This window comes from Harpia harpyja, chromosome 3 (genome assembly GCF_026419915.1).
Source record: "Harpia harpyja isolate bHarHar1 chromosome 3, bHarHar1 primary haplotype, whole genome shotgun sequence".
Classification (NCBI taxonomy): Eukaryota; Metazoa; Chordata; class Aves; order Accipitriformes; family Accipitridae; genus Harpia; species Harpia harpyja.
Window position 1 is genome coordinate 41,267,410 of NC_068942.1, and position 21,929 is coordinate 41,289,338.

Below are 21,929 nucleotides of genomic sequence, written 5' to 3' on the forward strand. Positions count from 1 at the left end.
TGGCACTGTTGACCTGCTCATAGCTTTGGAGTGAGCCTGGTCAGCATTACATTGGGTTTTCTCTCCTGAGAGTGTAGACAAAATGGGCACCTTAAAATACACTTTTATCTGGATGGTATTCTGTTCTTTTTCGTGAGGACCACACAACAGAAGAACTAGGCTCCTAGGCCATTCCTCCCCTCTGTTCTCCATCACCTCCTGACCTGGAGCAGTTCCATGAGCTGTTCTTGCTGCCCAGCTTGTCTCAGCTTGTCACCTCGCTCTATCATTTTGCCATACAATTCTTTCCACTTCTTTTGAAGCTCTGACATCTTCTCCTGGATAGAAACTGCAGCATAATGTTTGTCTTGAATCAGCTGATTTCCTTTCTGGAGAAACACAGCACATCATTTTTTTGAGCAGACCAGCATCTATGAAGTTTGGGACAAGATGGAAGCCTTTGCTCCAAAACTGCCATCACCTTTATCAGTGTTGCAAAGTGCTCCTCATTAGCCATCATTTCCTTCTCAGCAGCCTCATGCCACTTCAGTTTGCGTAGAACATTTGTTGGATCACGATAGGATTCATCTGATGCAATCTTGTACTTCTCTTCTATCCATATCAAAAGCTCAGCAGCATCACGATTAAACTCCTTACAGAAACAAACAGGATTAAATTAATTTAACTTCTGATTCTGTGTGGGTTTGCAGTGCGTCCTTGCTGTTAGGATCAAGCCCTGATTTTTTTTTTTTCTAACAGTTAGGCAATGTGATATATTTTCATACTGAAGTTGTTCTACATAATCAACACTCTTAACTGAAGAGGTATGATCTTGAACCATTGACAAGTAATATCTCCTAGTCCCTTTTTTACCACATTTACTAATCTGTTGCCTTTAATTGTCAGTGAAGGCTTGCATTTTTGACAGACTATTTTAACCATAGGTGGTCCAATCCTCCAGTATAAGTTTGTATCTCAGCACTGGAAGCTAAATTTGGTGCCAAAAGTACAGTTACTGTAAGTTACTGTGACAAATTATTAAGGCCCAGAACAATAATAAGTAATGAACAGAATAAACTTATCCAGTAGACAAAATATTCTGTTGATTTTTTCATTCCATTTTTTTCATTCATCTCCATTTTTGTTTTGGTATTTTGCTGTGGTTATGGCTTTGTAACAGTTATCACCAATGCATCGCCTGCTCCCTGGAAAGTGAAATTCTCTGTCTTACAGCCAAAGAGAAAGTAAGCTGCAGTAGGAATGCTCAGCAGTTTGAGATTTGTCCCATATTAAGAGAAACGGTAAAATTATTTCACACATGCCTGGCCAAATCTGCAGTATCAGTCCTTTTACCTGCAGCTGTAGGGAATCCAACAACCTCTGTTTTCTCTTGGCATTGCTTTGTATCAGCCGCTCCCACCTTCGCTGGAGAGTGACCATTCTCTCTTCAATACTAAGAAGAAAAACAGGAAGTCCAATGTAGTACTAGTCATATTGGTTCCCCTTGGTTGTACTGTAGTCATGACTATGATATAAATGGAATCTAGTTCAACACCTCTGTTGACAGGACGAAGGGATACACAGCCCTGTCCCATGACCATGCTGGGCTCATCTGGAAAGCAGCTATTGCTTGCCAGCTGCTCTGGATTTTACTCTTGTATGGCTGTGTTACATTAGTGAATTGCAGTCACGTACATGTGACTAAAAGAATCAGACCTTTCTCTTTCCCAAATATTCCACCTTAACTAATAATTTTCTCTGTGATGTAAGTGTGACGAGGCTCTGGAATGGCCTTTTAATGGTAGTAGTACTGGCAAGAAAACAGATTTGAAGAGCAGTTTTATAAATTTGTGGAGGGAATTTTCAAGACATTATGATTGTGATCACAAGAACACGGTCTTTTGACTCAAGAGGTCCATTCTGACCCTATATTTCTAATTCTTGTTTATGCAGAGGTCCCCTAACTAGATCATAGTGGCTCTAGCACAGTAAAGGAATTAGAGATGGCAGTTCAGCTTCAACAAAACCATGAAGGAGGTGCTCGTGATGAGTTATTTCCTTGTGAAGTCTTCTGTAACTTTTTAACAGCAAACATTAATTCTAATATGTCATACGGATAAATGAAGGAATATTTGTTTTATGTAAGCATTTAATGAGTTTACATTAAAGAAGTTTTAACACTATATATAATTTATGATACCAGACAAATTATTCTAGCATTCTGTCAAATGCCACTTTTAACCTAAAACATTTCACTTATTTGTCCTGAGAGCACAGGAAGTCTGTATTTTTTTTGAAAAAAATCTGCCACCCCCCCCATCCAGCAGATCACAGCTTGGCCGTCAGCTAAATCCTGGCTCAGAGAAAGTTTTTCATTTTACCCTAATCACACTGGATTTTTTATTAAAGCTAAATAAAAAAGGAAGGAGTTTGGACTCACATGTGAGACGCAAAGTGCCTGCTCTCTGTTAGGTTCACCCCATTTTCATTAAGTGCCTCAACTCTTCTCTTCAGTGCCATCAGCAGTTGTTCAAATTCCTGATGTTGCTTCAGCAGGCTTCGAACAGCATCTACATGGTCCTGCATTTAAGGAAGAAAATTTGATCAAGATTTTTCTTGGTCATATGTTGTTTCTGTAGCAACGAAAAAAAATTTGGACCTTATTTTCCCCCTTCCCTTTCAGGCAGGAGATATAGTGTATATTTTGCATATGCCTAATGATGTTCAGGGCTGCAAACAAGCAGCAGGTGTTTAGGTTTGTATCGTATTTGGTTCTTCAGTTTTATCTTTCCATTATGGTTCCATTTTCACCTTTTAAGAAAATCTGCATTCTGAATTTATGCCAGCACTCTGGCACATCTAGGTACGTGCAATACGAAAGGCTGTAACTAAGTAAAACTTTATTCCACTAAGCTGACCCAAAAGTATTGAGGTTTCAGTTTCCGCTGAAAACATAAAAGGTGGTGAGATACCACAGCCTCCACCTTCACTGATCTTGTGAATAGTGTCTGCATTTGTTTTTTCCCTTCATTTGCTTTAATGTTCTTAAAATACTCAATGAAAAGAAAAGGCTTCATTTTTTTAAATCAGGTTTTTACTTCACAAAAAAAAATCATTAATTACGGTCAAGCCGAAGCCTTTTTTTTAATGCTTAGCCACCAAACTGAGTTGTCAGTTGTATATAAACCATCTGACATGTACACACACAGCAACAAATCACAACTTTAGCTGTTTTTAAGATGTTTTTTTGAGAGACAATGAGCTTTGTTCTCATTAAGTAAGAACATAAGAACATTAATAAGAACCTTAAAGTCTAGTTTCCAAGTATTAAAATGCCATGACCATAAGAATTAGGAAACTGATCTAATTAAGAAAATTGTTGCTACTCCCTGGATGGGGAGACAAAGAAGGAGAAAACAAAATCAGCTGCTGTACATACCCCAAGGTCATCCCCGCGGAGGAAGGCCTCATGGCCAGAGAGGGCTGCATTGATACGGTCTCCCTCCCTGTTAAACTTCTGCAATTCCAGGCCGTCCTGCAGCTTTTTCCATCGCTGTTCCCACATTTTTTCCAGCTCTTTGTTCTCCTTGGCAAGCCTCTCCATGGACTGGTGGACATCTACGGTCCTGCCATTACTGGGTTGTTCGTGGATTACTTTGCGCCCTAGCTCTTCCAGCTGCATAAATCTTCCCAGAGTCAAAAAGAAAAGTGAGACCTCACTGCAGAAGTGTATATATGAATTCTCTTTCATCACACCTCTTCGCTCTCTTGGCAGTGCCTAGACATTAAGCTTCCCTCCCTCCCTTTCACCCTTTTTCTGCTAGCCATGGTTGTGCACTACAAAGTACAGCTGGTTGGTTGCTCAGGGATACATGCTGGAGCCAGTAGGTGAGATTTCGCCATTTGGATTGAAAGCCCAAACAAGCAGGCTTTCCCATGAAAAGGGAGAGGAGGGCCAACTCAGTATCTGGAACTTCATAACAGTGCAGAAGGAGAACTGAAGATGACGGCAACTGGAAGCATAAGGCCTGAGAAGGGAAGGACTGGGGGAACTGAAATAAAGTGCAGATGGCACTATCCGAGTGTCAGGAGAGCTTGTGGAATACTACTCCAAACATACAGCTCCTCCTTTCCCCTCCATCAGCCATCAGGGTAAGTATGCAAAAGCTAACTGGATTTTGTGTTCTGCAGTCTCCTCTTGACACTAAGCTTCAAGAGCATTTGAATAAACTCTCAGCATCACTTTCATACACAATTTATGTACACGATAGACATGTTTCATCTTCACAGTACTGTTGTCATATCACCCCACTCTGCCCACCCAGACAGAATCTCTCTACCTTTCTTTCTGAGACCTAATTTCTTTCAGCAGGTCCTGATGTTCCTTCAGCAATTGCTCTGCAGAAGGCACATCCACACCCATTTCTTCACTGCTCAGTTTCTCCCGAATGCCTTCTGCCCACAGCAGGAGCCTACGGCTGTCTTGCAGGAAGGACTGTTGATTTTGGGCCCACTGCAGAATGTCCCGCTTCTTTTGGGTCTCCAGCTTGAGCTTTGCCAGAAGCCTCTCCATGTTCTCCACCTGCTCAGTGATGGCTTTGCTCTCTGCAGGGTTGGTGTCCTTAATCCTACAAAGGCAATAAAATACATTCAATTAGATGAATATTTCAGGCATTTAGGGCTTGAATCAATACTCTTTAAAAGGAATGAATCTGGATATTTACACTTCCATTAAAAAGAAAGTCAGCTAAGGCAACAAATACTCCACACTAGCAAGAAATATTGGTGAGAATATGGTGTACTGCAGAAAGTGCATCCCTGTGAAAGACTCTGGTAACACTGTTGTGGTTCAATGAATCATTCTCATTGTGAATGTACAGAAAGCTTAAAGAAGTAAAAACCTTTAAATTCGTATTTCAAATTCAAACTCCTGTGCACAATTCTCTGCTATTTTTCTTTCTTCATCCTTGCTTCCCCTGATTACCCTCTTTCAGGACCTAAATGATACCTAGGGTATCAAAATGTGGAAGTAACTCCCATTAGTAGAGATAACTTGTTAGAGCCACAAACATCCTATAGTATTTATCCTCCCACAACAGTGAAGTTTGGAAGCAATCACTACACCAATCACCCAACTGTACTCAAGAGAGATGATCTCAATCCAGCAGGCAAGTGAGTTCTTCAGGTTGCTAGAAAGAGAAACTTAGAGAGAAACTTCACAAGCTGCTCATTCACTTTACAGCCATAATTTACAATATTATATTAGAGAACTAGCAAAGAATATGGAAACAAAAAGCAGGTTCCTTACAATTTTGCAACATTCCTCAAGTATTCAATTTTCCTCTCTATCACCAGGACCTCTCTCTCAACTGTAGACAGTTTGCGCTTGTCTGACTCCAGCCCAGCAGGTGAGTTCCCTGGTTCCAGATCCCTGAGTTGGACCATCTTGTCTTGCAGTAGCACTCCTATGCTCTGACAGTCCTGAAGAAATGTCCTCACATCAGCCACTCCAATCAGCTCAGAGCCCTTCTCGTCCTTCAGAGCTTCCATGCGTTCCCACCTTGGAGAGAGATAACCCAATTACCTGCATCTAGCCTCAGCCACTACCCCAAAACTTACCTTCACCTAGAGAGCAGATTCAATTTACAGCCCTCATTATACAAAAGCCATATCCCTTTTCTATTCAGAAAAAGTCTTGTATAAAGATTTCATCAGGACTTAAGTGGGCTGAAGGGGTGAACAGTAGCACGCCCCCGCAACCTCAAAAGTTCATCTCAGTGCCATCTCAAGAAAGGGGACCCTGCTCAGGTGACCAGAACACACTGGACACGATGCCAATAAACAACAGTAGTCAAAATCAGGACCCAGCTGTGCCTCTTAGTTCCAGCTGGGTGGTGTGGTGCCAAGAGTACGTACACAACAGGTACTAAACATACTTTGTGAAGTCAAACAGGATTTGATGTTCCTTTCAATATTTGTGAAGGGCACCCTCACCCTGACATTCAAGTAACCAAATCAGCTGCTGCAGTGCAGTACAGAGAGAACTGCTCTGAATCCATCGCCACCACCTGTGGGTGGATTCACGTTGCGCTTTAACACACGTACACGAATTGCTGCAGTTTAAGTATCTCGGTGTCAAGGGTCCAGAAGCACCCCCCAGTCCTGGAGGCATGACGCCAGCCTCAGGGCCAGCCTAGAGCCAGTGCAGCTGAGGGCTGCCCCCTTCCCACTGGTGACAGTGGGGATAGGCTGCCAGGCAGCTCTGAGGATTGGGACTCAACTCTGGCCCTGGCTGCCAACCCAGGCCTGCCCTGCTCGCCTCCCTGTGGGACAGGCCCTGCATGCTGAGGCCCCTCTGCCCATGCCGGCTCCCCATCCCAAAGGGAGCAGGCGACCCTCGCTGCGCCTTGACAGTCTGGCCCAGGCCCAGGCCTCACACCAAAAAACAGGCTTCCCGGCCAGGTTGCAGCCCTGGCCCCTCGCCACAGAGTAGTCGGGACATGGGGACTACGGGCTGCCCTCCCACCTGCCCTTTTCCCTGGCTGGGGCAGTGGGACAGGCCCCAGCTGCGAGGCCCAGCCCAGGCCCCAGTCTCTGTCTGGTGGCAACAGCCGCCCCTGAACACAGCGAACCTCAGCCACACATAAAAACCTCCCCTCAGGCCAATTCTGGGAATTAAAAACCTCTCAGATGGGTAATCTCTCAGTGTAGTCTAGATAGGGTGTGAAAGGTCAGCTCTCCAATTGCCCCCATGAGATAAAACAGAGGATTATCAGTAGCACCTTTACCTGCTATTGATGTCTTCCAGCCGAATCTGGATCTCAGAATATTTACTGATACTGATATTTCCATATTTAACAGCTAAGTTTTCAATATCTCCCAGCTGGCTTTTGCCTGCAGCCAGTTCCGTTAAAAAGCTCTAAAACAGAAAATATACAAGAATGCAGAACTTGAGGTTTTTCTATTTCTGTGGACACGATTCTCAATAATCCATCATATCCACTCATGTCCGACTTTCAGAGTTGGCTTCTCCATTTACCTGTCTGCTGGCCACCATACACACCTGCACATGTAGTTCCCCTATAGCCCTCCTGACCTCCCCTGGTGTGCACGGTCTGCCTATGCACGTATGTCCCACTCCAACGGGATGCAAGTGCACTGCAGGATTTTTTATCATCTGGCATTCTTCTTCAAGTGGGTTAAGACAAACGACAAAAAGAGTCCTCTTATACCATGATATTTGTACACGATACCATGTCGACAGGAGAAGTTAAAGGGACATAATTACAGCAGCTTCAATAAGCTTGGCACAGTTTATACAAAAGAAGCATCTGATTTATGCATGACTCTAAGTTGAAATGAATTAATGGACTCTCAAAACTTCATTTCTCAACTTCATCTATTCTCCCAAGGTCAATCTGATTTAAAAGATGTCATCTGTGAGCAGGGTAAAGAGGTACCTGATATTTCTGCTGCATGACCTCCACATTGTCTGCTTGAGGCTGAAGAGTCCGGAAAATGTTCTCTTTATCTTTCATCCATGACTGAAATTCTTCGCAAGAGCTACAGAAGCGGTAATATCCAATCATGTCCTCCAGAGCCTTTTTTCTGTCCTGTGAAACAGGTGAAGACTTAAGTATTGTTGTAATAACTCCTTGCTGCTTGAAGAAAAAAAAAAAAATCCTTGCATTTAAACTACAGTACACAGGTGGTAGCTTAGTAGTTTTGCCAGACACTGCTGAAAGAGAACAGAACATGTTACCTTAAGATCACAATACTTCTTCCCAGAGCAACAGTGGTTTAAAAGCCTAAAAGAAGCAGTTGGAGATTGCTCAGCCCCTGACAGGCAGCAAGGCTGCTGTGCTGCTTACTACTGCTGACTGACGATTTACCTCAGTAATCTCAGGAATATGTAAAATGACATGTTTTTGTTGGTTTTTAGGGCAGGATTGTGGCAGGTGGGGGTGAAAAGTAATAAATGGAGAATGTAGATTATGGTCGCTTATTTTTTCTGGTAGCAGGTAAGAGAGCCCAAAGATTTAGGAGCTGCAGCAAGCAAACATTAGGGGGGGGGGGGGAAATTACACAAAAGAATCCGCTTTTCATAAAGTAGAAACACTAGAACGTAAATAGGAAGTTTGCCAGTATAAATTGTGTTTTAATACAAAACTTCAATGATAATCTCAAGCCTTGAAGTCCCACAGGACTTCGCAGGATTGAGGCACATTATTAAACTGAAAAGCAGAAGCCAGCACAGCACTTAACCTCATTTCGCATTGCTTTGGACTTGACTATCCCACTGGAGGGGATACTATACCTCAGCCATGCTCTGTAGATTTTTGTAAAGTGAATCTATTTCATCTTGCGTCTTCCAGATGTTCTCTGGAAGAAAATGAACATCTGGGCTGGAGGTTCCAGGGAATGCAGTTTCAGATGTTGCCCAGGTTCGACTGAATGGTAGCTTAGCTGTCTTTTGATTTAAGCCACTTGGGGCTTCCGTCTTCACTGTCTGTTAAGTAAAATTTAACAGAATCAATGGATGAGTATTTCTGATTGGATAAAAATTTCACATGGAAAGAAAATTTTGACTTGCTATTTCAAATCACAGCATCCTGACCCTTTAAACAAAACATTTCCAGTATTTGTTTGAATCTGTTTCCTTTGTTTTATTCTGAAAGAATGAACCAAATAACTGAAAAACATTTTAGTTTTGTTTAAAAGAAGAAGTTTCATTTAGCTCATTTTAAAATATATTGATTCAGTAAAAATTCTCATTTTGTGCCCACATCAAAGTTGGTTTGGTTTTTTTTTTAAATTTTTAAAATTGCCATCAAACCAAGAAATTGACTGTGCTCACAGTTCTGTTTGTGGTGATGTTTTAGTACCTGAACATTTCCAGTTTCAAAGCCTGTGAGTGTCCTAGTGAATAAATTCTTTTATTTACACATCGATACCATCTTGTCACATGCTTTTTCATGTTTAATAACAAAGCAATACAATTTTTGTTCTAATAAAAATTAATGTTGGAATGATGAGGTAAAGGAAAGACCTAAAGTGGTGCTCGTAGCTCTCAAACTGGTTTGGCTAAACATTGAGTCATCATAGAAGTCTGAAATAAGCAAGCTATGAAATATGTCGTTCATCTCCCCTGATTTCTGTTGTCAAATGAGCTGATCTCAGGTCAAAAGTTCCCTTTCTAGTCAGTGAAAAAGAGGGGCATCTGCAGAGGTTGACTTCATCCCATGTGCCTTAAACATCCATCCTGGCATGGTATGAATTCCTCCTGGAGCTGTGGGATGGTTCATCACTACATTAGGATGCAGAAAGAATTTGTAAAGATGTTTAGATTAAATGTCTGCTTTTTAAAGCTGATTGAAATTAGTAAGGTTATGAGAATAAAGAGTGAGAAGGTTTTTGTGAGGAGCAGTAGAGGGAACTAATGTAGATGAATGTATTTCTAGCATTTCACAGAACACTAACTAGGTGGGCTACGAATGGCCAATGAACAACTTTGTCATCTAAAAATTTGCCTCAATTCTAATTAAAAATTTCTTCTAAATTAAAATTGCTATTGTTTATGTCATTTGGAATATTCTATTCTGGCAAAATAAAAATATTTTACATAATTAAAAAACATTTCATTTACATTCTTCAACAAAATGTGACACAACCCCTTGTCTACTTACTGCAGCTGGAGCTTGCTCTGCTGCAATGTCAGCCTGCTCTTTCAGGCGTCTCATCTCAGAGGAGTAGGCTGCAATCTCCTTCTCCAGGCGCAAGTGACGATGCAACAGCGCTTCAGCACTCGATTCATCTTTTCCATAGTCCTTGCTGGCCAGAAGGGGCTGCCTTTCTCTCAACCATGAATTTGCTTCATCGATGTCAGCAAAGTACTGAAGGAGCACAGGGAAGAAAACACTTGGTTTCATCCTGAAGGTATTATATCCAGGTCCTTCCTCTTTTGAAAATTATGAATAAGGACAAACGCCATTAGATCTGTAGCTATAAGGTTACTTCCAGGTGTTTTGAAAACTATGAACAAGATAGCTCTAAATCTGTGATGTATTTCATGATCACATCAAGCACAGGTAATTCACAGAATCACAGTTAGTAAACAGATTCAAGGATTGCCTATATAACTCTTGAAAACATCCTAACCAACTAAAACTTTATGGTGCTTAATAGCAGCAGTAAAAGGAACCCAAAATGTACTATGTTGGTAGGCACCATGTAATTCCAACAGATATTTTCTAAAGGTTCTAAGGAATGGTCCAACAATGAACTCGGTCTACAACAAAAGCCTTCTCCTTTTTTCCAGAATTTGCAGTCTGCCTGGATATGGTTGTAAAAAAGCAAAACAAGATTTTGAGATACAGAATAAAAGTACAACAGAAAAAAAAGAAAACCCATAGTAGTGAAGGAAAAAGAACTAAACCACCATAATAATGTTAAACTTACTAGACAGAAGAGGTAATTTAGACTTTGTCAAGAACAAAGCTGTTAAGTTTTGTTCAAGTGTCTCATGGGAACAAAAGACTGAGTAAAAAACTTAGGAAAGGGAGAATAAGAATACCTGAGATAATGTTATGTGATTTGTGAATGCTGCTTTTATAAGAGCTCTTTATTTGCAGATGTATGAATGTTTGTAGGTGTAAAAGTGTAGATCAGAATGGCAGGGTCAAATATTTCCCTGGCTTTGGGAAGTTCATGGTTGATCCAAGTCTTACGGCATGTTTCTTTTGTTGTTGGTTTTGGGGTTTTTTTCAGGGTAGAAAAATGTCACACAGCTACCTACATCCCACCCTCAAAAAAGACTGCATCAGCACTATTATGTGAGCTATTTCCTTTAGCATTTTTAACTTAGAGCAACTCGCAGCTGCTCAAATCTTCTGCCTGGCTGGCTTGCAGGAGGTTGAGACTTTGCTGCCAGAGATCTTTTTGAAGACAACACTTGAAGGCATCCTGCCACTGTTGCCCTGCATGTGGGGGCATGGGGCAGAACTGAGCCACACCTGTGTCCCCCATACCAGACACCACAGCAGAGCCCTGCTTACCTGTTTGATGAGAGCTGCTGCCTGCAGGCGGCTTTTGCGATCAGCCACCTCATCTTGGAGCTGCTGCCACAACTTTTGGAGGTTGTCTGTCTGCCTCAGAATGTCCTCCTGGCGCACAAGGTTCTTCTGGCTCACCTCCCAGCCCCTCCTCATCACATCTGCACATATGGCCCTGTGGGAATTGCACTCTGCTTCGAGAGCCTAGCGGAAGGGTAGGAGACATGTCAGCACAACTCACTCCCCACCAGCTGAAAGCAAAGAGGGGGTCCTATTCTCCACTACTGTAATACATATGTTTCCAAGAACCCTGTGCCTTATCCATGCCTATGACTTTTCCCTGAGCCCTGAGATGATTGCCCCTTGGCTCCACACACACAAGTTACTGTCCTACTTTTTGCCTTTAATGTGAAGATTGTTATGCAGTCTTCTCTGAAGGAGATACTTGTTTGTCATCCACAAATTCAGCTGTCTTATACCTTCCAGAAGCAACAAATACACAAACAGATGCACACAAATGTATATTAAAATTACAGAAGAGGCTCCTGTTTCACTTTTTCTCAAGTCCACAGGTCTCTTCACTTGTTCACAGTGATTCTTTGCCATAAGAAGGCAGTAGGTCATATAGCTAAACTTCTGATATTAGTCCATAGCAAGCTCTTAGGGAATGTGGTAACAGATTTGTAAGCTCACACAATGTTATCCATCCTGCCTGCTGATATCTGTCTTCTTTTCACCATCTCTTACCTTCCCAACATCTCTCTTGGCCAGCAAAGGTAGGTGGGAAAAACAAAAACTAGCAACCTTTTCTCCCTCCCATCTAAAGTGAGCTAATACAGAGCCCAGTGTCTTCACTAGAAGCTGCACTTCTAGTCTAGTATGAAGCGTATTCCTTCTCTACCCTTTCTTTCCCCTCTTGGGAAAAAATCCCTACCCCATACTTCTTTTTAAAGTTCCAAACAGTAGTCATGACACTTGAGATAACAAGCAGTTGACAGCTTGCTTATAAGTGCTGCACTGACTGAACTGAAGGACATAGATGTTCTAAGATCTTGCTATAATACAAAGACAAGGCACCATCAGCAAAGAAAGATACCTTATGCTTCTGAATAGAGGCTGTAATCTGGCTGACATCTTTCCCTAATGTTGTCGTTCTTGCTAGCTTCCATTTTTCAGAGATCCACAATTCTTCTTCTTTGCAGTCACGGAAGAATTCAAAAAGCTTCAAAGCCTCTTCTAGTTGAGCTTTTCTGAAACAAAGAAACAAACAGTATATCTCAGTCAGAATTAGGATCCCATGGAGACAATGGTAGCATAATCAAAGAAGAATTTAGAAAATCCAGAATTTGAATGCCTTTAATTTCTCTTTGTCATAGACTAATTTATTCATGGAAGAAGACAAAGGACACAAAATTACATTTCCCTTTTCCTCTAGGAGATGAGGAGATATCCACATGCTATTCAGACTTCACATACAGCAAGTCATAATAAATGCTGAGAATGAAACTATTCATCTATGAAAGTGAGTGATCTCTTTCAGTCAACTGCAATCAAGACACTCAAGTTGCTTGCATTATGTCTCTATAAATGGAGAAATGAAAAATTTCAAATGCTGGGAAGGTGTTTCTTCTGATTAAGGGAGTGATTGACCATCCTAATCAGGAAGAACAGAGCCATAAACACAGCCCTACCGTGACTTGCTCAGAGCTGTAAGGTTCTGATACAGCTGACGAAGCATCTGAACTTTTGCATAAAGCACTTCTGGTTTAACTGTGCTGTCCTTGCTGATTTCTGCTGTCCTCTGGGTGATGTGTGTCAATCTATCATCATAGGAAGAGATCTGCGAGTCAACCAAGTTGTGCTTCTGCAACAAATCTACTACTTCCAGAAGCTGCTTCCCACAGTCCTGGGAATTCACTAGCACCTGCAAACAAAACAAAAGGCATTGGCAGAGAATGCATCCAGGGGCTCAGTACAAAGAAATCAGTTGAAAGGCTCCTGTCAACTCTCATAGCTTCTAAATGTAAAAGAATGGTATCAGCTAGGTAAAGCTGAAAAGCTGCCTAATTAGAGTAATCATACCTTTCTTTCAATTTCACAAGCTAATGGCAACAACCCAGAGTTTCTACCTACTGCAGTGCAAGTAATGGTCTCTTCAAATAAGCATCTGTTTTCACACTGAAGTTATTTTTACTGATTAAGCACTCAAGGTCTCAGAATTCATAGGTGCAAGGAATAGCCCTTTGCTATACACCCATCTGTAGGCAGACTGATTCACAGTCTGTGTCTGGAAAATTCTACAATACCCCATTTCATGGTATGATTGGACTGCAATGTTTCTTTGTTTCAGGAACTTACTTGCCTTTGCTATCTAAATAATGAAAGCAAGTACTGCATAGCATTTAATTGGTGGCTGATGAAGGTACCAAGTGCTTAAAAGTCTGTCTTCTTTCTAACTGTTATCAATGTACACCATTATTAATCCTATTTTAGGATGTTATCTTTCATTACCAATCTTCTCCCATATCCTCAGGCTATCCTGGTTCCAACATTACCACCATTAGGTGTTCTTTGCTTACTAACACTGGGAGAGAAAGATTCATAACTTACAGATAGCTCTTATCTTTAATTTGAAATTCACAACTTCATATAACATGTTGACTCTTTCAACTTAGGTACAAGGCAACCTGTAGTCGTAAGGATTTTTTTTGTCTTTAAATAAGACAAGGCAAGACCAAAGAATGTATATATACTTCCTACCATTACAAAATCAATATGAAACCAGTTATTTCCTCTGCTAAAGAGAAGACTTTGGGCTCTGACATTCTGGTAACACTTGGAAATTCTTGCTAAAAGCAATCACTGTGCATTTACAATGGAACTTTTCTCTCTCACAAGTTTAGATACTTGAAAGCCAGACATATGCCTGAGCTAGTTGCCACCTGTATAATCACTGGAGTACTTTCAGAAGGTAATTAAGAAGAATTATGTGGAATGGGAACAGGAGGCTGTTTTATTCCCCTTTTGCTTTTACACTTCTAAATTTAAGTGATATTATTTCCCATCTTTATTTTACTCCATAACTTGAACCTGTGATGCACTCCCTGTAATACCATACCTGGCTTTCTGATTAGGGAGAGCCCCTGTAGCAAAGCCTGTTTTTTCTCATGTAGTTACCTGCAATGATGAACTGAAATGCACAGTTAGGCATCTAAGTAAAAATGGTGTGTTTTTTCTATAGGTGATAGACTTATCCTCTGTTGGCACCAGGCAGTCCTTAGAACATGGTGGGGGGGTTAGGGACACACACTGGTAGCAGTGCAAGCTGCATGCTGGTGGAGAGGGCTCAGTACCTGCAGCTCTTTCAGCTCCTCTGTAATGGCATCAATGTCCCTCAGAAGGGCCAGAATTTCCTGCATTGTACCCAGGGACTGTTGTCGTCTCTGCAGCTGATCCAGAAGATCCTGCCATTGCTTTGAAATGCTGTTTTGCCTACAAAGGAAGGGAGAGAAATGACCGATTTGGGCCAAAGACTTTGGGCAGCACTGGGAGATTCTCAGTGCTTGCAGATTTAGGGGAGCTAAAGGAACACACACAACTCTTGCCACTAGTGCAAGAGGACAGACCACGACCACAAAACAGGTCAAAGCAATGTTGTTCTCTAATTAGCGTGATCACGGAAAGGAATTTTGACTAGCACATCAACTGTCATTGACTTCTATTAATTTAGACAATGTTTTTTATGGATCCTCATACCTGACATCCTACATTGCTTTCATTTGATACAATGGAAAGGCTTGGGAAAAAAAGTAGTCATCTTTAAATGGCTACTTAAAGTAAAAAATTAATCTAAACCATATCATGAGTCACAATCTGATCTCATAAAGAGTTCGGTTTACTCTTTTATAACTGTTTTTCTTACTTTTCCCACAGGTTTCTGATTTTGTCTGAACTTAGAAAAGCATTGAAATACCACAAGAGAAGTTATTTCTATGGCATTCTTAGCCATTCCCAAATCAGGCTATATTGATAATCAGAGAAGTCATAATTTCTCAAGATTTGCTCCAAACTGGAGTCAATCTGAGAAGACTTTGTGCCTTAACTAATCTGTATCTCCCCAAACTACACACTGAAAAAGAAATGTGTTGATTTGGAAAAAAAATTATCCCTCTAAGCATTTTTGATGGAAGATAGAATTTTTGGCAGAACAAGTATTTTCATAAATAATGAAAATATCTTAAAACTATTTTTCACCAGAAATCAGTCTCAGGGTTTGACCATTCAAGAAAAAAAATTAAAATTTTAAAGAAGATGAAGCATTTGTCCTATCTGTTAAAACTGTTCACAGGTAGAAGAAATTCCTGCCGGTTCTACTCATGAGGAACAGAACTATGATTCATAGCTACAATTCATTTTCTTCCACCACACCACAGAATTTCAACTAATTACAACCTCCATCACTACACTGTCTCATGACCGTCACTCACTTCTTCACAATTTGATCTTTGCCATGATAGTTCTCCTGGCTGATGACTGTGGCCATTTCGTCCAAAGCTGTGAAGCGTTCCCTCCTGGGGAGTACATCTGCCACAATGGCTTCCAGCTTCTTACTGGCAGCTTCCATCCTGTCTGCGCTCTCCGGCCAGAAGTCCTGCCTCCCAATCACTTTCCTCATGTCTTCCAAGTAGGACTCACGCAGTGCTGCCTTCTTCAGGAACCTCTGGGCTAACTGTTCCAGCCTTTCTAGCCTCAGCATCTCCTCTTGCAGTGCTTTTCCCCGGTTGTGCTCTGCCTTTTCCAGGATAATCCAGTGCTTTTCCACATCCTGCAGTGTCCTCCCCTCTGGGGGCAAGTATGGCCGTTGGTTGTTGGCTCTCTGCTTGGTCCTGATGTTGAAGAGATGAGCTTCAATCATGCCCTTCTCTTGATATTTGGGGGGTTTCTCCACAGTGCGGAAGGTCTTGAAGTTGGCCACAAAGAGCCACATTTCCTGAAGAGAGTTGGGGAAGTGACGGTCATCCAGTTCTTCCACCTTCTCTTTAATCCATTTCAGGAGGTCAGAGACCATCTGCTCATATAGAAGCTTCAAGTCATCTATCTCCTTCAGGAAGAACACGATCTGTGATGGGAATATGAAGTTACAAGCCACATAAGAAGCAGAATGAAGCAAGGTGGGTGAACAGAAAAGAAAACATCTTCATAAACCAAGCTCAGGATTCAAATAGTTGAACATGTGTCAGGAAAATAGTATTTAACAAGCAGGTTGCCACAGTCATCACATTTTATACCAATGTGGTGATAGCTGTCACATCTGAGGCCAAGTAAAATCCTAGAATAACCTTCCATAAAACACAGATAAATAATTACTAATTTTCCAAGTCTAGGACATTTATCTGTTTCATTTGTGGTCTGACCTGCCTTTATTTCAAGTTCAGGTAAACACTGGAACAAACATTTAGAATGAAATCCATGACAAAATAAGAAGTGTTAGAATGAAATCATCCTTTCTTTCCATTTTACATTTTTCTCCATCTTTGCCTTTTTACTTTGTATTATATTTTTCCTTGCCCTAACTTAGTAGCCCTCCTGCAGATGTCAGGTTTAATGTGGAACAATGTTGTCTGCCGCTATCATTCCCCTGAGCCCACCTGCTCCAGCCAGGCAGATTAGTAAGGGAGGTGGCACTGAGCAAAGACCCAATCCCTGCAAGTGGTAATCTGCTTTTACCTACCAGAAAGCGCACTTGGCAATGAATAAGTGTCACAGTGTTGGAAGAGGAGTAAAACAGCATCGACCTTTAGTGCAGGAAAAGCAGCCCGTGACATCAGGCCTCCCTTCTGTATTTTCTGCCATCGTACCCAGTTCTCGCTGAAAGATCCTAGCAAATGCATGGTCACCTCAACATGGGAGGGGGAAAGGAGATTTACCTCCCCAAGCTGATTCTCTCTGCCATCCTGGTCACACACTTAGTCTGAACTCGAAGGCTTCCTTGACACATTCAGGCTTCCCTTCCCAATCCTATTAGTAAATTCAGAGCTGCCTATCTGAGGGGACTAAGGACATGAAGAGATTAACATCTGTTTTGTTCTCCTTCTGAATGTTTGTGTGTGTCAGAAATGCAGGAGGACAGGAACGCAATATTAGAGACAGGCTAAAAATTGGGAAGGAGGCAAAGAGAGAAAAAGAAGTGGAAAGAGAGAAAAGAAAGAATAAACATACCCATACAAAATTGAAAAAACAGTGGAGAACAAGAAGAACTGAAAAAGGACAGAGTGAGAAATACTCTTTCTGTTTTTTCGCACAATGTAGAAGTTATGACCTATTTGATCCTTGGAGTTCCTCTAATCTATGCTTGCTGACTCAAGGACTATTTCAGGTTTATCAGAAGAAAAATAATGTCTCCTGGCCAAAATCCAGCAACTCACGTGTAGACCAGTCAAATCCTACTGCCCACTTGCCTCACTGATGCCGAGTCTTTGTTTGACCAAATTCCAGGTCCTGCTTTCATCTAACACTTCTTCTCTTCAGAGAATGTCACTGTTACTTATACATGTTTCGGGATCATCTTTTTCTTGTCCCAGACCACTTTGTTAGCTGAGCACACCCTGCTTTGCAACAGCTTTTCACCTTGTCACCACCAGGGAAGGCTTAGTTTGGATTTTTGTACTTCCCATTGAGCAATATATTCCCCCTCTCAACTGCACAGGCAGTTCCCTGAATCCAGATGTTCACGTAGAACACATCCTGGGTGTGTAGGTTTTCTGTGGGCTATTTGTTTTGTATCTTTGACAAAACCAGAATAGATTATTCTGAATGTTGAAAAGAAATTCTCCCTAAGGAAAGTGGTCCTCAGTGGAACAACTACAAAATTCCTTCAGTTTTCCATCAAGAGGATGCAAATAGTTTTTAACATAACTCACGATTGTATGCGAGACAAAATATATGTGGAAACTGAAAAAAAGTTTTTTTTAGCTTTGGGTTTTGTTTTTTTTTTCCCCCTAGGAGTGTTTCCCCCTTCTTTTGCACTCCCTTGTTTTTCATGTCTTCCCCCCCCATTTTGCATTTTGCACCTGACTAAGGAGTTATGAAGAAAGGATAAGGATTTTCACAGGAAATAAAAATCCAAAGTAGTCTCATAGAATAAGGGATCATCTTTCCTATTAAATCAGAAAATTGTTGACTAGGTCTGCTTTTGCCTAGCAGTAATCCTTCCAAGACTGATGAGATCTGTATGCCTCAAGCTGCCTTGGAGCCTCATCAGTTCTCAAACAGAAGCTGTGAGGTCAAAAAGGGATTCATTTTCAGTGAGATAAATGCAGTCCCCTTTAGAGATCAGAGAGTCTACAGACACTTCTCAAGATTCAAGTGACAATAAAAGCTATTCCAAGTGGCTGTGCCATTTGATTCAGTTCAAATGTCCCGGAAGTTGAACTTGCACAAAAAACCCCCCCATTTCCAACATAAATTTAGCTTTACGTATTTAACTTTTAACTTCTGAAGATAGCAAAGCACTTACTTTGGTAAGTCGCTTTTGTATTGTCTGGCCTTGTCTAAGTCTGGAGAAGTAGTGGTAATAGAGTGACACATAAGTCATGATGGATCTCTCATCTGGGTAGGGTACTGCCACATCCTCAGCATCAAGCAGTTTGCTGATTCCTAGCTCTTTCTCAGCAACGTCAAAGGCGTTGTTCAGGTTTTTGATGGGCTGGTCTTGCCGCAGTAAGCTATAGTTGATAAGATCAGGCCTGGGCAAGGAGAAGAACAAAGCGTGGAAAGGAAGAAAGATTTATGTTTGTCATAAATTCTTCCAGATTATAAACAATAAACTGTTTATAAGACTAAGGAATGTGACATTAATGCTGAAATTACTCTGTCTGACCCTGAGCTTCATTCAAGAGTATTGCCCCTTGCCTATGTAGCAGGAAGAAAATTGTCCCTTATGCAATTGAAGTACCAGCCCCAGCAAATCTCTGCCCTTCACTTATTTTGCCTCTTCACTGATGGGTGAAAACCAAAGCCCACTAGAGAGGCAATTCTGAAAAGGGAGGTGAATCCCAGCTGGGAAAGTTACAGGATCCCACCATGGTATGTTGTCAGAAGATGTTAATGGGAGAAGAAATGTTCAAGATTCTCCCAGGTGGTTTCTCTCTCCTGCCTTGGGCTGTTTTCTTCACACTTTTTCAGAGGGCCAGAGAAGGGAGAAAGAAAGAGCCTGAGAGGTTGCTTATTCTGTTACAACTGAACCAGAAGGTATACATGTTCACAAAGTCATACAACAAAACCAGTCTCTAAAATAATAACTTCTGAAAAAGAGCAATGGGAACGTGACTGAGGAGCTAAGACCAAATAATGGGCAGCGTTGTTCAGATGTGTGATATTCCCTTGGAAATTCGATTTTATGCCCAACTAAAGGAACTATCAAGCAGGAGCTTTTGGTACTTCCTTCCTCAGAGAGAGAATATCCATTTAAGAAAGGAGAGTCTTCAGTAAGAAAGGGCAAAGAGAGAATTTGACAGTTTCTTGACAAATACTTGTAATTCAGACCCTGGAACAACTTGTGCCAGAGCTAGAAACAGCAATGAGCAACTCCTCCTGAACTGACCCATCAGATCTTACCTGTGAGCATGTATGAGTGCGTTGAATGCCAGCCCATCACTCCAGCTTTTGGAGAAGTCCTTCACATTCACGTTGGAATAGCTGGCAGTTTTATGCTGACACCAGAGTAATAAGGCTTCGTTGGCAAACAGAACATCAGCTTTGCCTCCAAATTCTTCCTGTGAAGAGACCAGGGGAAAGAAAAATCAGTGTGAACAATATATGGAAGTAGCATCAGTGGGTTTACACTTATGTTCCCAAAGACCACTTTGTATTACTTCTGTCCTATTCACAAATCCCCTCAAAGTTATGACTTGCAGATTGTATCTGCCATGAAGGTAGAATGATTTAACATGAAAGTAGAAGGTTTTTTGAAAGTAAAAGTGAATTGAAAGAACTCAGAAATTATAACATGAAATGCAGGTGTTAAAAAGTTTTAAAATATTTCTCTTCTGCAAGGTTTGTAGAAATCAAGTGGAAAGCAAAGCTCAGTTTATCTGCTTCCTTAACTGTGAACTAGAACTCAGAAACAAAATATAATGTATCCAGGTCTAATGTTAGAAATTACTAACTTTGATTTAATAATACCTTCGTAGGATCTTATCTTTCATGTACTCAGAGTACATGTTATATAATTTTAAAAAGAATACTTTTCTTCAGGGAAAAAGCAAAGGAGCAGCATGCAGTTCAAATCTAGAGAGAACTGTCTTCAGAGAAATTCTTCCTGAAGCCAAAAGCCAGTCAAAAGTTTATGGAAGAGAGTGAGGAACATGATTATCCTATCTACCTTGAAGTTACTGTTTTCTGTCTCTTTGAGAAACTATAAAACGGATTCAATTGCTTTTAGAAATTGTTGGTTGAGTGACTGGGTAATATTATAAGATCTACATGATCAAAATGGTCGGGAAACATCATCAAAATGGACCTTGCCAGCCTGAAACTCTACAAAGTCTCTGAAACACTCTAATCAGGCAAAAAGACAAAGACACTGTTTTACCTTATCAAGTTTGATAGACGAAATCTGAAATCGAAGTATAATGATCCAGATAAGTCCCAGGATTAAGGTTCTGTCACCATCTACAATATTCTCAGGACCAATCACTTTTACTTGTACCTGCTAATAAACCAATATCCGTTCAGCATAAAAGTACTCATGTCCAGCTCTCTGAAGGAGATATCTGTGTAACAAGCTGTTATCGAAGAGAGTGTTCAGGCTGTTTTCTTAAGGAAACTGGTTTTACGTGATATCTTCATTTGTCTGTATACCTGCAAGCTCCCATGTTCACCCTAGCTCTCACATGCACCAAGGATGAGTTTCAGCAAAACCCTGGCAAAGTGATGGTGGTCTCAAAGATTTAAAGTTCCTCTATGGGTTTTGAAAACTGGTGGTTAAGGAGAGGAAAGAAACACAATTCAGTGCTCCTTTCCTCCAAAGGAGTGATGGCAGGGCAAACTTGGAGACCACCTCCTCTGGTCTCCAGCCAGCTAGTCAGCTTCTGGGCTCACCAAACAGTACAAACATCCTACTGAACAAGCCATGACTGTCTTCTCCAGTATTACTTGAGCAGCAAGCAGGTTGTAGTTCATGCCAACAAAGCAGTATCTCTTCAAGAAGTCTGAGCACACTATACTGGCTCCTGCTATCTGCATGATCCCCTCTCTGGAGGCTGGACTCATGTGACAAGTGATGGTTGGCTGGTTCGGCCGGCAGAGCCTGGGTGTGCACGTACCACTGGGCCTTACACGGTGTGTACCCTTAGCAGGCATGTATTAGATGGAGCCCTGTGCTGTATTGCATTTGTTTTGTAATTAGCAAAAATCCAGACATTATATACTTTCCCACATCTACTGCAATGAAACCCTTCTGCTCCTTTGGAATACATAGCACAGAGTTTTGCGTGATGATTTTCCAGAGAGGTCTACAGTAAAATGTTTGCTTGGAAAAGAAAAAAACCCTACATACTAATTTGTAGCTGAAATGAGGATGCACAACTGCAATAAATAAACCCACTGCAATGACTTGCAACTGTTAGAATCAGAGATCTAAAAATCTCCATTTTTATACCAGCTAGCTTCAACCTTTGCCTAATGGTGTTTGCTCTCCCCCAACATCTGGGAGAACATAACATCTAGAAGGATATAGAAATGCAGTACATTTTCATTTAGGTGTGACTTGTTCTGGGGGAACATTAGCTGTTTATAAGTCAAGTTACTCAAATAACAAAGAAATTCAAATCTGATTACTTTTTTTTCTTTTACTAAAACCCCTGGCCTGTCTTCAAAGAATATCTTATTGTGTATTAG

At 41.2% G+C, this 21,929-nt stretch overlaps 1 protein-coding gene across 1 annotated transcript in view; it reads right to left on the reverse strand.

The window, feature by feature from the left end:
- SPTBN5 (spectrin beta, non-erythrocytic 5) overlaps positions 1–21,929 on the reverse strand; it is a 108,053-nt gene that overhangs the window by 74,538 nt on the left and 11,586 nt on the right. The window contains exons 6-24 of the mRNA XM_052782177.1: positions 20,623–20,742; positions 19,647–19,804; positions 18,547–18,775; positions 15,518–16,149; positions 14,384–14,522; positions 12,722–12,954; positions 12,127–12,280; positions 11,034–11,234; positions 9,666–9,872; positions 8,297–8,488; positions 7,440–7,592; positions 6,768–6,898; positions 5,288–5,539; positions 4,320–4,607; positions 3,419–3,665; positions 2,420–2,559; positions 1,333–1,432; positions 461–631; positions 204–368 (exon numbers count right to left, since the gene is read on the reverse strand). Coding sequence (XP_052638137.1) covers positions 204–368; positions 461–631; positions 1,333–1,432; positions 2,420–2,559; positions 3,419–3,665; positions 4,320–4,607; positions 5,288–5,539; positions 6,768–6,898; positions 7,440–7,592; positions 8,297–8,488; positions 9,666–9,872; positions 11,034–11,234; positions 12,127–12,280; positions 12,722–12,954; positions 14,384–14,522; positions 15,518–16,149; positions 18,547–18,775; positions 19,647–19,804; positions 20,623–20,742 — 3,912 coding nt within the window. The remainder of the gene's footprint in view (positions 1–203; positions 369–460; positions 632–1,332; positions 1,433–2,419; positions 2,560–3,418; positions 3,666–4,319; positions 4,608–5,287; positions 5,540–6,767; positions 6,899–7,439; positions 7,593–8,296; positions 8,489–9,665; positions 9,873–11,033; positions 11,235–12,126; positions 12,281–12,721; positions 12,955–14,383; positions 14,523–15,517; positions 16,150–18,546; positions 18,776–19,646; positions 19,805–20,622; positions 20,743–21,929) is intronic.